Here is a 16642-nt window from a genome sequence, read left to right as displayed (position 1 = left end):
TGGGCAGCGTCGCCATCTGGCGGCCGTTGAGGGCATGTGCACTAGAAAGGAACCAGATGCTGGTCCTCAGCAGGAATGGGCTTCTCACCCCAGGCAGGGTGGAGGTCAGAGCATTCTCAAGTTGAGGTAGGTCAGTTCCAGCAGGAGGCTGCAATGCCTGTGAACCCCAGGCCATATGGACCACCTCACTCAGCAAGGCGGTAGTAGGCTGGGACTCTACAGAAGAGATGGTTTTGCAAGGCTCCACTGCAGAAACCTCCCGCCCAGGTTTTAGTGAACGGGCCTCTCCGTTATTACTAGCTGAGGGTGACACACTCCCTTCCCTACTGGTTTCAACCACCTGCCTTGTGAGAGGGGCTCAGGAGCCAGGTGAACAAAAGGGTTTTAAAGAATGGGGCTCTTATTGATCAAGGTCCAGCCATTTGCCAAGGTATATACACATTTTATTTAAAAAAGTTTACAGTTTTCATTATACACAACTATTAAGAGGTTATAGTCAGAAGAGGCATGTGTCCGGGTGACAGACGTGCCCAACTAGGTCATCACAATGCAAGGAAAAAGGTGGGAGGAGATAGGGCTAGGGAAAAAAAAGCGATAAAAAGCTTAGATTTCAATTAAGGGCTGGTAAGTCCCTTTTATTCTCTTCAAGTATCACACAATATGTACCAAATACAATCAGTAAATAATGGCCATTTCTTCCCAAGCCCACAGCCAAGACGAGGATCTGCTAAAACAGAGTCCTGCCCTTCCTCAGGTGAGGCTAACCCTGCTCCAGAGAGCCCTCGCTCCATCCAATCCCTTAATGGAGGGCCAAGGTGTTCAGTGGCCAGAGGAAATAGGAACATGGATTCAGAAACCCAAAGAAATTAAGTTTTTGCGCCCAATCAGAAATGACTTGATTTCACTCAGCAAGGCTATGAACCCAGTTAGGAAGCTAATGAAAACTCTTGCTTTCATAAATAGCTTTCATTTTTTTGAGTCATTAAAACATAGAAGGGCTGGCCACAAGCCAAACACCAGTTCCCACAAACTTGGGGTCTATGAACTTGATCCATGGAGGCTAGAAGAGGATCTGCCTGTCATGATTCTCAGCCATCCCAATTGGTGGCCCATTAAGATTTGAGCATCTGGCCAAGGCCAGGTAAGGCTCCAGGAAGCCCTTTGGAAGGCAAAATTCCTTTGAAGGGAGACACTTCTCAGGAGCCTAGATCAGCCAGTTGGCAATTAGAACAGCTTTTGAAGTGGACCAGTCATTAGTACTGGATAGATTTATGGCAACTTCTGATAATTTTCTCACTAGTATAAAATGCTGGTTGAAACTGCACAGTAATCTTGAGGGCAGTGAGACTGCAGGGAAAAAAAAAAAAAAAGCCAAAATGTCAGTCTAGGTTGGCTACCACTGATCACAGCACACTGGCCCCAGCACTGGGCCCTGGAGGGTTCACGAGAGCAGCAGATTTGGTGCTGCTGGGCTGCACCACCTCACTTGGTGTTTGGCAAGAGCTTGAGTTCAGTCATTTGGGGACAAAGGCAGCTTGCATTGGTAAGCCACAAGGTTGGACCTCAAAAACAATGGGTTCTAAAGGCAGAAAACTGCCAGCAGCAGCTCTAACCTGCTGACACCACCTCCAGAGTCAAGGATGCTTAGCTCCTCAGGGACTCTGGAGTCCTTTGAGAGCTGGGAAAGGAGACAGACCTTCAGACAACTAGGGAAGGCTTCTGGTGTCACAATAGCCCTGCTGCAGACTTAGTCTCCCATCTATTATAGTGGCCCAGAGTCACAGGCAGGCTGCCTTCTGGCTTCCCTGGGCCTACTATGAGTATGATCTCCTAGTCCCACCTCACCCAGGTGCAGGGAAAGGACATAAAGTAAGAGCAAAGTCAATTTCCCAGTAGAGAGGAAAAAGCCCCCAAACAGCCAGAAGGTGCATGGGACCAGGTTAGTGCCAAGAAAGGAGAGGGCACCATGTGACTGGGGAGTCAAAGGAGCATCAGTGCCAAGAAGCCACTCATGTCTTTGCAGCAACTGGGTGGACCCCACATGCTGCAGCCACACTCTGACCTGCGGCCCCCAGACTCAAGGGAACTCTGCACCATCAGTGCTGCTGCCAGAGCTCTGCCAGGGAGGCAGGCTGAGGTCTTTTCTGCAGCAAAGTGGATTCCCTGGGCAGATCTGTGGCACTGCCCACAGGCCTTCCTAAACTTGGTTCTCTAGGTTTCGATTTTGTTCAACAAGATCAAAAGCAATTTCCTGGACATCTTTTTGGAAAGGTAACTAGAACACTATTGTTTATACAATATTGAAAAAATACAATTTTTTATTGTTTGAACTCAAATCACCACCCAGCACTTTCAAGCCTACCCTAGTAGCACCTACAGTGAAGGTTACAGCACAGGTGGCACGGCAGGGAAGCAGGTGGACAGTGCTGGCAGAGACCCTCCCTCCCCAAAGCAATGAGAAGACAGTGCTGGGTAAAGCACACCATTCCATGTTAAATAGTTAATACCTCCCTTCCAACAAGCCACGCGTGCTAGAGAGAACGCAGTGCGGTTAACTAACTGCAGCCCTACAGAACTGTACTTACTCAAAAGAAAACCTTTGCTTCATGCCCGTAATTAACATAAAATAAGCAAATTCTTTGTCTTTTTATTTAGGAAAATAATCATGCTAAAAGCAAGTTGTACTTTATATAGATTTTCAAAGAAAAGATTGATTGTGCTTTTTGAATTAAAAAAAAAAAAAGGGTATCTTCCAACCTCATTGACTTACACCTTGTGGAATATAGTACTTCTAAACTAAAAACACACATCAAAAAGAAAAGTTATCCCAGTGGGACATTCAAAAGTTGTCTTTCGAAGGTTTCTGCTACTGTCCTGCTGGTTGCCGCAAAAAGCACACAGGGCTGCTAGTGTCTCCAAATTCCAGATTTAGCAGGCGACAATCAGATCTGAAAGCAGCTCTGCGCAACCTGGATGTGAGGTTGGCTGAGCAACACCGGACCAGCAGCAGGCATTTCAAAGTGTCTGACTCGTGCTTAACGCAGAGAGCAAGCGTCCTCCCTTTGCAACCCATCTCACAGCATCCTTTTCCGAATCCCTTCGTCCCAGTCCGTCACTCTCTGAAGCAAGCTGTGTTTTCCCAGGCTGAGCGACTTTGTGTACAACAACCTTTATTTGTTCCAATTATTATTCACTTTAAGTTTCGAATGTGTGTTGGGTCTGAAATACCCATTTCCCACTCCCACAAGCAGATGATGACCAGGCTGCCCCCACTGTAGGAGCACACCCAGGGCCTCGAGGCCCCAGCGGGTCTTCTTCCCACAACTACTGGTCCACTGAGGGCTTGTCCAGGGGAGAAAACCATCTCTTAGTAGGTGAAGATTAAATTTGTAGCCTAAGCACAATTCACACTAAACAGAAAACCAAAAAGAAACCCCAATCAAATGAAAAACCCTTCCAGTTTAAAGCTCTCAGTCCAGGGCAGTGGTCTCAAACTGGCCCAACACAGGAGAGGATGTGGCTGTGCATGGGGCTTGGATGAGGAATCATCTTCCTGTCACTTTTCTCCCTTCCTGTCTTTTCAAAAACAGGTCTGATGACAAGCTATACCCCAAGAAAAAAAAGAATCAGGTTCAGAGAACACTTCCCAATGGTTCTCCAAAGCAAAACACTGTGGCTGCAGGTCTAGTAGCAGGAAGGGCAGGAATCTACATATAAAAATGTGCTTAAAATCCAAGTCAAAAAATCGTTAAGTTTCACTTCTCCAGTTAGCTCCCTGTTTTCCACTGCTGCTCCACTCCACAGAAATGGGGTACCCAGGCCTCCCAGGGAGGAGCAGCTAATTGGTACATGGCTGGCTCTACGTGCTCCCAAAGCAGGCCTCTTACTCCCCACTGTTTTCCTTTCCACTCTGAAAAAGCACTATTCTATCTTCATTCAACAGCTGGTAGGTTTGGTTTGTTTCTTTGGAACCATCAATAAAAGCAGCAACTTTTTCCTGTAAGCTTTACCTGTGTCTATCTATCAGAGCGGCTATTTCTTTTGACAGTTCAGTAGCACACGGGCTGACTTGGCCAAATGGACTTATGAATGCATGCATTCGGACCGCATACTGCTACCGAAATGGAATGTGGGGTATGCTATGCACCTCAGGTTGAGAAATGACCAAGAAATCAAGATCTAAAGGGTGATATATAATACATATATATCAATGCTATTATTCATAAAAACCTTGTTTAGTAATAAAAAAAATTGCTTTGTTTAAATATGAATATTATAGTCTGCTTCTCATGGTTAGGAAATAATAGTCTTTCTGAAAAGCAGGTGCTTTTTCTACTACAACTCCATGTCCTGGGCTTCGTCTTCTGAAAAGTCAGACATAGAACTCTCCGATGAGCTGTCACCAGTGCCCTCTTCCTGCTCCTTCAGGGCCTCTTCTGTTGCGTATTTCTGGATATACTCTGTTCAGGGGATGGGGGGAAGAAAACACAAGGAGGTGAACAGGCAGACATGCTTCAGTGATTCTAAAGCTTCCAAGTCACAGGGAGGTTCAAACTCCCCTTCCATGTCAGGGTGACAAAGATGTCAGTTGATATGGGTCACTAAAGCTAATGAGGAACATCAGGGAATGGGAGCAGATGACTGGGCTGGGCAACAGAGTACCTGACTTTGAGGACAACCACATCATTGTCCTGAAACTCTGTATTCTTTTTTTTTTGTGTGTGGGGGGTACTGGGGCTTGAACTCAGGGCCTACAACCTTGAGCCACTCCACCAGCCCTTTTTTGTGAAGGTTTTTTTCAAGATAGGGTTTCATGGAACTATTTGCCCAGGCTGGCTTTGAACCATGATCCTCCTGATCTCTGCCTCCTGAGTAATTAGGAGTGAACATACAGGTGTGAGCCACTAGTGTCCAGCTGTCCTGTAACTCTGAACGGGTGGGAGAAATGGGCACCTCACCCCTTCTTTTTACTTTACATGTTAATAAATAAAATGATTTGCAAGCACCAGGTGTGGTGCTACACACCCATTATCCCAGCACTTGGGAGGCAAAGGCAGGAGGATTGGGAGTTCCAGGCCAGCCTGGGCTACATAGTGAGTCCCTGACTAGGAAGAAAAAAAAAAAAATCACTTCTGAGACAGAACAGGACTAGTTAAGGTTCCAGTAATTTATCAGAACATCTCTTATGGTTTTCAGATTTGCAGTGGCATAATTACAGCCAGCCCAGATTTCAGGAAGAGACTTTACTTTACATAGATCCTGCTTGTCAGGTTTTAAAAGCAGCAGTGAAAACCATCTCAAGTCTGCTCATCAGGAATGAGCTGCTCTCTGAAGACATGAGAGCCTCCAAGTGTTCATTATGTATTATTCACCTCAAGATTTATGCTGCTGTAGCCTAGGTTGAAAAGAATTTAAGGACTGCTGAATAAATAATAAAGTTGTTCCTAAAAGTGCATGCTGTTTTTAAAGGATTTGCCGATGCACACTATGGAGAGACACAGTAGAAATCCCATTAGGAATGCAAGTCGGATGCAGGCACACCCCCATGACTTTAGGCTCTGTCTTATCTTGGAGCTGCAGGGACTACAATTTGGAGAGAGGCAAATGGCCACATGGCCTGCCAGAACCAAGGAGTTAGCATGGGGGTTTAGCGATGAGTATTTTCCACATTTTCGTTACAAAGTTTGCAGACTTGAGACTTACAGCTCCTTAAATTCATTATAACCGAACTTCACACTGAGATTTAACTAGCTGTTATCTAGGTAAGAATTTACCTCTGAGAGTGAGAGAAAGCCTTAGGAATTCTGTTTTTTACTTCTAACAGTCTATTTTGCTTCTTCCTTCATAGAAGTTGCTGCACGTTGCCTTGTTTTTTTGACACTAGGATGTGATCAGCTTTCTTTAGTATATTCAAGGGAACAAAGTTTATGAAGCATTTAAAGACCAAGGCTTTTCATGAGACAAGGTCACTGACGAGGAAGAGAAAACACAAAGCAGGAACTGCTGAGTGCCATGGGGCCAGCAGAGGGGAAAGTAGTATAGAAGGAGTTGGCGGAGGGCCCAGAGAGGGCAGCTGCAGCCACACTGACCCCCAGCTCTGCCAGCTGCAGCACAGGACAGGCCATTCCAAGGGAAAGGCTTGGCCTCACAGAAAGTAAGTGGCTGGGATGTAAAAACACAGCACTAGGAGAGAATCCATTTGTTGTCTTTAAGAGAAACACCTGAAGCAAATGCAGCAGTGTGTGGTGGCTCTGGTGTGGGTGGTTGGTGGGGCACATGGTGGTTATGTCACTCTTATTTTTCTGTAGGCTTGAAACTTGCTATGACTAATGAAGCAAATATACGTGGATACATGAAACTCACCAACAGGACTGTCACAGAGTGGTGCATTTAGGAGTGAAGGAAAGATGAAGACTACATCAGAATTAGAGATCCCTGAATGGCAGGCTGATGCCACTCAGCAAAGGTTTGTGAGCAAGTGATGTATCAGCATTAGCTAGGGCTGGGCACAGTGGCTCACACCTCTAATCTCAGCTACTTGAGAGATGGAGATCAGGAAGACAGCCTCAGCAAAAAGTTAGTGAGACAACCCCCACTCCCCCGCGCCCCCAATATCAACAAATAAGCTGGGTGTTCATGCCTACAGTTCCAGCTGTGTGTGAGGCATAGCTAAGAGGATTACAGGTCCCAGGCAAAACTGTGAGATACATGAAAAATAGCTACAAAAGCAACTAAAACAAATCCAGCATTAACAAGATCTGAACTCTAAGGTTTAGGTAAGAGAGAGTACATATGCTTTCCTGTAAAGTGAGTGGGCTGAGTTTGTAGTGACTGCTGTACTACAGAAATGTCCAACAGGCTGCCTGCAAGAGGGGTCAGGCCTAGACGTGCACATTTAGAAATCATGCACCTGAAGCTTTGAGAAGTAAGTAAGCTCCCTATGGGGAGAGAGCTCAGCCTGAGTCAGTCAGTCATAAGCCCAAATTGTAAGAGAATGCTACATTTGAAAATTGGAATAGAAGTTTCTAGAAAGATAAGCAGTAAAATGCCAAAGCTGCAGAGAGGTCTAGGAAAATGACTCTTGAAAGGGGTCCACAGGATCAGGAAGAAATGAGATCACAGAGTCAAGAGAGGGGAACCAATAACTGCTGAGTTCAAGACAAGGAGGAAATGTGAAATGACACAGCCTGCCACCCGAGAGAGCCCACAGGAGCAGATCAAGGTTTCTGAAATGGGGTGACTCAGTGGGGGGATGATAGCACAGGATGGTAAGGAGAGTGAATCTGAGAAATGAGGCACCTATAATTTATATAAGGCACAGTAGGAAGTAGGGGAAGCTCAGGTCTAATGGGTATGATTTGCAGATTACCAAGACAGACAAAATGACGGCCAACATGAACACCTCAGGGCTGGGCTCCTTTAGCTAGAGCTAGCCATTGTACGATGAACACAGGCTGGGTTCCTTTTCTAACCGGGACAGAGCAGATACGCACTAAAGTTGGGTTAGTGGTCAACTGCTGAGGCATATGAATAAGAACTATAGAAACACACTCTGTACTGAGATACCTGTGATTTGTAGACGTGTTAAGTGATTCTATGTTGAAATTTTAATATAGCAGGCAGGTTGAAAGTGCCTGCCTTTTTCTCGGAGCACGTTTGTTTAGCTATGGAGATAATATGCTGCACAAATTAGACATTAACTTGCAAGGCACTTGAGTTAAGTAAATTAATTACAGTAGATTAATTTCTCCTTTATCTAAACAAAAGCAAAAAACATCCTAGAGACTCAGAGAGAACGAGGAAAAAAAAAAACTGAAGGAAAATGATTGTTTGATAAATAGCCCCGATGGCCCTGTTTGTCTTACACCTGCACAGTGAAGAGTGAAGGCCTACACAGACACCAAGCTCTCATCAAATACTTCTACTGCCATCTCCTGCAATGTACCTTAGAGAGGCCACACATTTTAAGGAAGCTGATCCTCTGGATTCTGTGCAGTTGTGGAAAGAAAAGAAAGAAAATAGAAAAGAAAAAAGGACAAGCTTTAGACACTCTTTCACAACTTTTTTTCCCTTTTAATGAAATTCCAGTTCCATGAGCATACAAGCTGTCCTAACTGAGGGAAAACAGGATTCTAAATCCCATGGAGAGCCAACTGGTGCTGCCTGCTCATACTTAAGAGGCTCTGGTGAGCATCACTTGCTGTTTCTTGGTAGGCCTGAGAAAAATGATGATGAACTAAGTAACTTAAGAAGTCTTTAATCTGACCAGTAGATCTGACTGCAGGGTAAAACTGTGCCTTCTTACCTTTAATTTTCTGCTTATATTCTTCTGGTCGGTGGAGGTACATGGCTGCAGCATCACCATTGAGAGGATCTATGGGGTTAGGATAGGCCAACAACTGGGGCAGGAAGGACTCAAATATATTGGTAAGATCTGAAAAAACAGACAAATACTTCAAGCATGGGAACATGCAGGTCATACAAAATTCATGTGAACTCAGCAATTCAACCTTACTTTCTCAGCTATTTAACTACATGGAGATGATTTTCCATAAATGTGTACTCCACTATGTGTGGCCTATATGATAGTCATTTCAATACCAATTAAGTTTTTAAAATTTAATTCTCATTTGAAGAACCAAATTAAGGTATGCCTAATATTCTCTTCGAAGGGTAATGTCTCAGGTTTTTTGTTGTTGTTGTTTTTTTAAGCAGTACAGGAGTTTGAACTCAGGGCATCACATTCGTCAGGCATGCAAGCATTTCACATCACTTAAGCCATGACCCCAGACCTTGTGCATTCTAGGCAAGCACTCTACCACTAAGCTACACTCCACTCCAATTTTCCCAATTCTAATTCACTCCATTTTCCAAATGCAGATTTTAGAAATACTACATGCTACTAATTGACATTTGTGCCCCAATATTCTTACAGCACCTATAACTTTCAAAATGCTTTTTAAAAAAAAAATCTGTAAACATTCATTTTTATAGTTGTTACTGTTGTTTGATGGTCTAGGGTTTGAGCTCAGGACCTCATGCTTGCTAGGTTGGTGTTCTATCATTGAGCCACTCTGTCAGCCTGAACAAAAATTTGTAAGAGTTGGTATCTCTTTTCTTTCAAGATGGGGTTTCACTGTGTAGCCCAGGCTGGCCTCAAACTTGCAGTCCTCCTGTCTCAGCCTCCAGTAGATTATAAGCATATGCACTTGTTAATTTCTAATGAAGGTAAATATAACCAATCGTTTCAATTATCATGGGTAATGAGGGCAAAAACCTATGTGGATCACTTAAAACCATAAATAATCATAAGACACAGAAGCACCAAACTACTGTATTTATTCTATTACCCTTTTTTGTGACAGTAGTAGGGTTTGAACTGGGGGTCTTGTGCTTGCTAAGCAGGTGCTTTACCACTTAAGCATGCTGCAGTTCTATTACATTTTAATAAACATTTATTAACCCCCCTTTTTTTTTATTGTTTTATTATTCATATGTGCATACAAGGCTTGGGTCATTTCTTCTCCCTGCCCTCACCCCCTCCCTTACCACCCACTCGCCCCTTCCCTCTCCCCCCCATCCCCTCAATTAACCCCCTTCTTGCACACACAGATGACATCTATGTATCCTACAAAACCCCTGCAGTTACATGGTACTTTACAAAGGAAAACACTTGGGCGTGACATAATCCACACTTGCCCACAACTTCAGAGATGCTGGCTTCCATTCTCTGCTCCTTGGCTTGTAAACAGTGAACCAGGAAACTTCAGTGCTTCCATTTCTCAGTCCCACTCCAGCTGTTCTGTCATGTTTTATGTAACCATTACTGTTTCTGGAGGAGATGCTAAAGTATAGTAAGTAGCATAGGAAACTATTCTCTTATTTTTACAGCGAATACCTATGCAATGCTACAGGTGAGTGGTTTCCCACTAAGTGACTTCTTAGCCAGGAGAGTCTGACAGGACATCTTTGGTTGCCGTAACTGGTGGTGCTACTGGCATCTAGTGGGCAGAGACCTAGGATGCTGTTAAGGCATCCTACAAAGCACAGGACGGCCCCTCAGCAAAGAATTATGTGGGCCAAAATGTCAAGACTGCCGAGGCTGAGAAACCCTGATCTAGATAGGAAACTAGCTAAGCTTGTCATAAAGGATCAGAGTAAATACTTTAGCCTTTGTGGGCCACATACGGTCTCTATTCAGCAACTCAGCATAAAAGCTGCCAGAGGTAATAGCTAAACAAAAGGGTGTGGCTATGATCTAGTAACACCTTATATACAAAAACTGTTGACCAAAGTTTGCCCAACTCTGCTCTAGAAAACCCTCCACAAGGCTAGGTGCAGCTCAGTGGTACAGTACTTGCCTAGCATGTGCAAGGCCCTAGGTTTGATACCTAGAACGACAAAAACAAAACAAACAAAATAAGAAACCCTCCTCATAAGAGATGGCTCTTCTTGATCACTGTACTACTCAACAGAACTTTCTGCAATGGTAATTAAGATGGTCTCTATTCTCACTGTCCAGAGCAGTTGTCACTAGTCATATGTGGCTACTGACCCCCTGAAACACGGCTAGTGTGAATAGGAAATGAATTTTATCTGCCTAGGTCTACTCAACTTAAATTTCAGTAGCCACATGTGGCTAGAAGACCCTATACTGGGCGGTGCAGGTCTGGTGAATGTGCTGTCCCGCTCTCACGCACTCATGTGCGCCCTGAGCAGCTTTTCCTCTCCCGGCTATAGCCGTGGCAACTTCACCTTCCTAAGGCCGACCTTAGAAGATCCCAAAGAACCACATTATGGTAGGAGTCCCATGCAACAGGAAATAAAAATAATGAAATTCCCAACAAAAAGGCAAAACAAAGCCACCTTTCAAGGTAACCCCAAACTATCTTCACTGAGATTTTCATTGCCATTTTACTAGTAAAACAGATGTACATATTTAACAAGCTGATATTTACTGCACAGAACCATGGAAAAGTATCTGTAAAGACTAAAGAACAGAGAAAAGTACTTATGCTTGAATACTGGATAGAGAAAGGCCATAGAACAGTTTGTTTTCTAGAATTACATCCAGGTGTTGTACCTATGCATAAGAATATCATTTAGCTGGCCTCAGTGGATAATTCCTGGAATCCTAGCTACTTAGAAGGCTGAGACTGGAAGGACTGAGATTTGAGGCCAGTCCAGGAAAATAGTTGGAGACCCCCATCTCCAAAAATAATCAGAGCAAAATGAGAATATAGGTATGGCTCAAACAGTACAGCCACTGTCCTGCAAATGTGAAGCCCTGAGTCCAAACTCAGTCCTCCCAAATAAATAGACTATTTAAAAAAAGTTACAGCAAGACAAGAGGCTTGTAACTTCTACTTTTCACACATCAAAAAAACATGAGATGCATGAGTTCTTTTCATTTTTCAGTCCTTAGGTGGGTGAATTATTAGGGCAATAGTAGAAAATACTAAACAGCTTGGCACCAATGGCTAACACCTATAATCCTAGCTATTTGGGAGGCAGCGATCAGGAAGATAATAGAGGTTTGGGGCAATGAAAGCAAAAATACTGAACACAAAAAAGGGCTGGCAGAGTGGCTCAAGTGGTAGAGCACCTGCCTGGCCAAGTGTGAGGCCATGAGTTCAAATTCCAGTACCACACACGCACAGAAAAAGTCAAACAGTAAGCAAATGAAGAAAAATTTTCCAAATTGAATGTGACCTCAGAGCAGAGGAACAGTTAATAACAGTTGTTAACAGTAATAATAACAGCACCAGATTAACACTTACATGGCACTTACTAAAAGCCAAGGGTGTTTTCTGTTTTGTTTTTGAAATGGTCTTGGTGTGTAGCCCAGGCTGGCCTTGAATTCACTATCCTGCCTGACCTTCCAAGTGCTGGGACTGCAGTCATTTGCACATCTGGTGCCAGGTACTCTTGAGCACTTTTCACCTACATTTTAATTTTAATGAAGTCAGAAGTCATAATGTGGTTATCATCTCCATTTTACATGTAAAGAAACTGAGGCACACAGAGGCAGAAGTAACTTGCCCAAGAGGCTGGATTTCAAAACTGGGCTTACTGTCTATGCAGCTTCTGCTAATGCTTACAACAATCTCAACTTTCATGATGGGGCAAGTTTCCCGTATTTCCAGCAAAATTTTATACCTTCATGGGCTGGACAGCCAAAGGCATAACTCAGAAACTAGCCTGTCCCTGCCCCTTGCACAGTCTCACAAATGCAAGGCCAGCAGTACCAGCTCTACGTAGAGGATGGTCAGGCCTCTGGGGTGGGTACTTCGCAGAGGCAGTACACGCACAGAAGTGACCCACAGTGTTCAGATGCTTGAAATATAGTGAGCTGGGGGCGTCTCCTGTTACGCTTTTATTACAGGTGCTGCTCAAAAGGATTAGCTGCTGAATGTTTCTATCAAACAACGAAAACTTCTAAAAACAAAGTATAGCTTTTGTTCTCTTCAAGTAAAGTTCAGAAGTGCTTCAGGGCTAAAGAAATAGTGCAGATAACATATTACATAAGCAGAGGCTTCCTGTGCCCCAGGAAGAGATTTTATACCCTTTCCTACTACTTGTAAGCTTCCTAAAGCTACCAGTAAGTGGCTTTTGCCTACGTGTTTGTTCCGAACAAATAAAAGAACCCTCAATTACTGGTTCTTCCTTCCTATTTCTACCATCTTCCTGCATTAACACACTTTTCATCCACTTTTACAGATGTGCTGAGTCACACCTGTAAAACAGAAGGGTTGAAACAGAAAAGCCCACAGGAGTTTTGGGTAAAAATGATAGCTGCTGGAGGCCAGGAAATTCTGGCCCTGGCCACTTCAGAGTAGAGAGGCAGTCCTCAAAGTGGAGCACAGTGATGAGTGAGAGTTCTATCAAAACAGCATCTCTCACACATGCATATGTGTGGAGAATCTTTCCAGATAAAGATGTGAGGCTGGGCTGGTGGACTGGCTCAACTGTAAGAGCGCCTAGCAAGCATGAGGGTCTGACTTCAAACCCCAGTGCCCCTTCAAATGCAAATTAAGATGGGAGGCTGGGGAAATAATTCAGTGGTACAGTGCTTGCTTAGCATGTGCAATGCCCTGGGTATTGATCCCAGCACTGTAAAAACAAACAGACAAACATGTTGGCAGAAGAGACCCAAGCTACAAGCCAAGAATGAAGTACAGATTACACACCTTTGGAAAAATTAACCAAAATGAACCTTTTTTCTAGAATTATTTGAAAAGCATATTAAGTGAAAGACCTTTGAGGCCTCACATGCACGTTATACAGCTGTTGGTGTGCAAAGGCACAGCCAAGAAACATTAGCCCATGCATCCCATGACCCAAAGACCAAATAGGAAGAGAGTGCTATTTGCTTGTAGGTTCTTTGGCTCAAGAAAATGCTGGGGTTTGGAGCTGAGCTGCTGAAGAGGCTCTATCTAGTTGAGCAGCTTTCCCTGACCCTCTTTCATCTCTCTTTTCTGCACACTGGGGTCACCACCATCTTCTCCAAGTGGAGGTGTGCCAAAGCATAGGCAGGAAAAGGTGCATTTATTTGAGGCACTAGAGGGCTGTTTCAGAGAATGGCTGGGGGTGGATATCACCTCACACACTGTAGACATTTGAGCAGAGCAATGTCTCCAGCAAAAGGGAATCTGGCTTCTCAGTGGTGAACAATGGATGAAAACCTAAGAGACAACAGTCTAATCTCAGACCTTCCACTGACTTGTTCTTTGACCACAGGCAGGTCCCTTCCTCTCTGCATCTCAATTTCTTCATCTGCAAAAAGAGAAGTGTAACACTGATGTTCCTTATAAGACATATTGCGTATCCCTAGGAATGACTACAAGATATGCTTCAAACTGCACCCAAGGACTAGTAAGGGGAGAAATTTCAGGTACCTGTATCTCTTAAGAAACAGATGTTAGTTAAAGTGAGTCAGTCACATGGAGAAAAATGCTTTTTCTTTCAGCACTGGGGTTTGAACGCAGGGCCTCACACTTGCTAGGCAGGTGCTCTTACTGCTTGAGCCACTCACCAGCCCAGCACCAATTTTTAAAGTAAAGCACAGTAAGATGGTCCATGGCTTAAAGGAAAAAACACAGGAGCAGATGAATCACCTATCTCATGTCTTATTCTTGGTTATTTATAAACCAGTGACCATAAATTATTTCTTCCTCTTCTATTTCCTTTGAACATTAAAATGGAAAATTTTATAAAGTAAGCTGCTTTCTACAGGTTAAAACCCGTGGATACCCAAAAATGGACATGTCTGCCCCACCAAAAACCACAATTATCCACAGCAGTTACCTCAGGAACTTGTACTTGCATATCGTCATTTGTCTTTCAGATTTAACACTGAAAAATAAATGCTAAAACTCAGAAAATACAACAATCAGATAGTAAAGTCACAGCTAGACATCAAAGCCATTCCTCCCTTTCTTAAGAGACACCTGATTCACCTCATCTCTGCGTATATTCCGACCCCATACTCAAGGCCCTGAAGACACCTTTTTAAAAACAAAGTTAACAGTAAGAAAAATTTACTTGAAAAACATCAGTACCTTGCACAGCAGTGAATTTCTGTATTACTTGTATTTTAAGATTTAGCCAGGTACACTCTCTCTCTAGGAAGCCCATGGAAAAATTTTTTTTTTTTTTTGCGGTGCTGGGGCTTGAACTCAGAGCCTACATCTTGAAGTCACTCTACCACTCTTTGCCCCAGGCCTCAAGCCATGAGCCTCCTGATCTGTGCCTCCTGAGTAGCTAGGATTACAAGTGTGAGCTACAGGTACCCAACTTTGACTTGTTATTTTGAAGGAGTAAGTGAATATGGGTAACTACTAAATATAATTGGTCCTTCTTATTTCCAGTTTTATCAGAGTTGACATGACTGAAATTACTTTTCTGAAAACCTATTTCCTCTCCTAATAAAGGGGGCAGGTTGACTCTAACCCTCTTGCCTCTTGGGCTCCAAACCTCTGGAAGGAATTTGGTTATGCTTTCTTCTTATACTCCATACATTGGACCAGTTTCTCAGACTCGCTAATTGCCCTCACAAAAAGCCTCTAGCTCTTCTTCTAGTTCCCCTGGCATGCGTATGTCAAGTTGGACATGTCACTTCAGTCTGGATCAGGGCAGTCACCTCCTGGATGGCCTTCAAGGCTCCAAACTATCACCTTTGTAGTCAAGAGAACGCGTCATTAAGCAATCCTCAGATAATTTCTCATAAAGAGCAAGCTCTTCCTGCTCTCCTTCAAATTCTCCTCTCTTGTTACCAAGCAGGCTTACATCTGGTCCCTCTTCCCTCTGGTAGAGTACTCCTAACTGGCCAAGATGAAAATTATATGGACAGTCATGACTTACTAAGTTATCTCTCTGCTCTGCAATCTGGTAAAGAGCAGGGGGTGAAAGAAGAAGAAAAAAGATCCTGTTCACAGCTAGAGAGGGAAGAAGGTAGATAAAAATTATAAGGCATTGATTCCTGTGGTCTAGAACTTATGATTCCTTACACAGATCTCTTTCCCTGGGGTTCTGGCCATCATAGTTGAAACTAATATCTAAGTTAGGGTCATCTGAGAATTTTAACCATGTGTTTCACATCCTTGATTACTAGGGAAAATCAGCCACTGACTTTTCAAAATTCCATAGGCTGACTTTTGCTCATCTTATGACAAACTACTGAATTCATATCAACTGCCCAACAGGTCATGAATTTACAATGTATGTTCAGAATAAAACCAACCATAAAATTTCATGTCATTTGACAAGCTTTGTTTTGTTGCCGGGGATGGAGAGGAAGAGAAAGTACTACTATATATAAAAACCAGGTTGCCAAACTTTGGGGAATAAGATTGAAATAGGGCAAATAAGATTTTCCAGACTTCCTTTGATTATTTGATAATTCTGGGTGAATTAAAAGATAAAGATTTTTTTTTTCCTGGTGAGACTGGGATGTGAATTCAGGGTTTTGCACTTGCAAAGCATGTGCTCTACTGATTGAGCCATGCCTCCAGTACATTTTGCTCTGGTTATTTTGGAGATTGGGAGGGGGGTGTCTCTAAACTATTTGCCCAGACTGGCCTTGGACCTTGATCCTCCTGGTCTCAGCCTCCCAAGTAGCTAGGATTATAGGCATGAGGCAATGGCTCCAGGTTATGATAAATATCTTTTACCAGCTCCTAATAAATGGCAGTAATAATGGATTTGAGTACTTTTATTTTTTGTTGTTTACAGTTTTATAATTTAAAAAAAAAGCAAAATTCTACAAAATAAAGAAAAAAACCACCTATGTACCATCAACCAGAGAATCCTGTATTTCACACAATTGAGCAGTTATGAATGAAAAAACTTGCTAACAGAGGGCCCTTAAAAGATGGCATACACAGTCGGATGCTGGTGGCTCATGCCTGTAATCCTAGCTATGTGGGAAAATAAAAGTTCCAAGGTCAGCCTGGGCAAATAGTTTGAGATATCCTCATCTCCAAAATAACCAAAGGAAAATGGACTGGAAGTGTGGGCTCAAGTAGTAGAGCTCCTGAGTTCAAACCCCAGAAAAGAAAAAAAAAAAAAAAGGCCAACCAGGAATATCCTCAGGCAGGCAGAGTTCAAAAAATAAATGATCTAAATAGTAAAATTAACATTC

General features: G+C 43.3%; 1 protein-coding gene across 4 annotated transcripts in view; it reads right to left on the bottom strand.

Annotated features, from left to right (window-relative positions):
* Positions 1–421: 421 nt before the first annotated feature.
* Positions 422–16642, bottom strand: part of Ube2h (ubiquitin conjugating enzyme E2 H) — a 96014-nt gene continuing 79793 nt past the window's right edge. For all 4 annotated transcript variants that reach the window (XM_020160078.2, XM_020160124.2, XM_020160114.2 and 1 more), the window contains 2 exons: positions 8306–8434; positions 422–4460 (listed from right to left, as the gene is read on the bottom strand). In XM_020160078.2, coding sequence (XP_020015667.2) covers positions 4336–4460; positions 8306–8434 — 254 coding nt within the window. In that variant the 3' untranslated portion in view covers positions 422–4335. The remainder of the gene's footprint in view (positions 4461–8305; positions 8435–16642) is intronic.

Source organism: Castor canadensis, chromosome 2 (assembly GCF_047511655.1).
Source record: "Castor canadensis chromosome 2, mCasCan1.hap1v2, whole genome shotgun sequence".
NCBI classification, from domain to species: domain Eukaryota; kingdom Metazoa; phylum Chordata; class Mammalia; order Rodentia; family Castoridae; genus Castor; species Castor canadensis.
The sequence above is the reverse complement of the archived record's forward strand: the minus strand, read 5'-3'. Positions and strand labels throughout refer to the sequence as shown.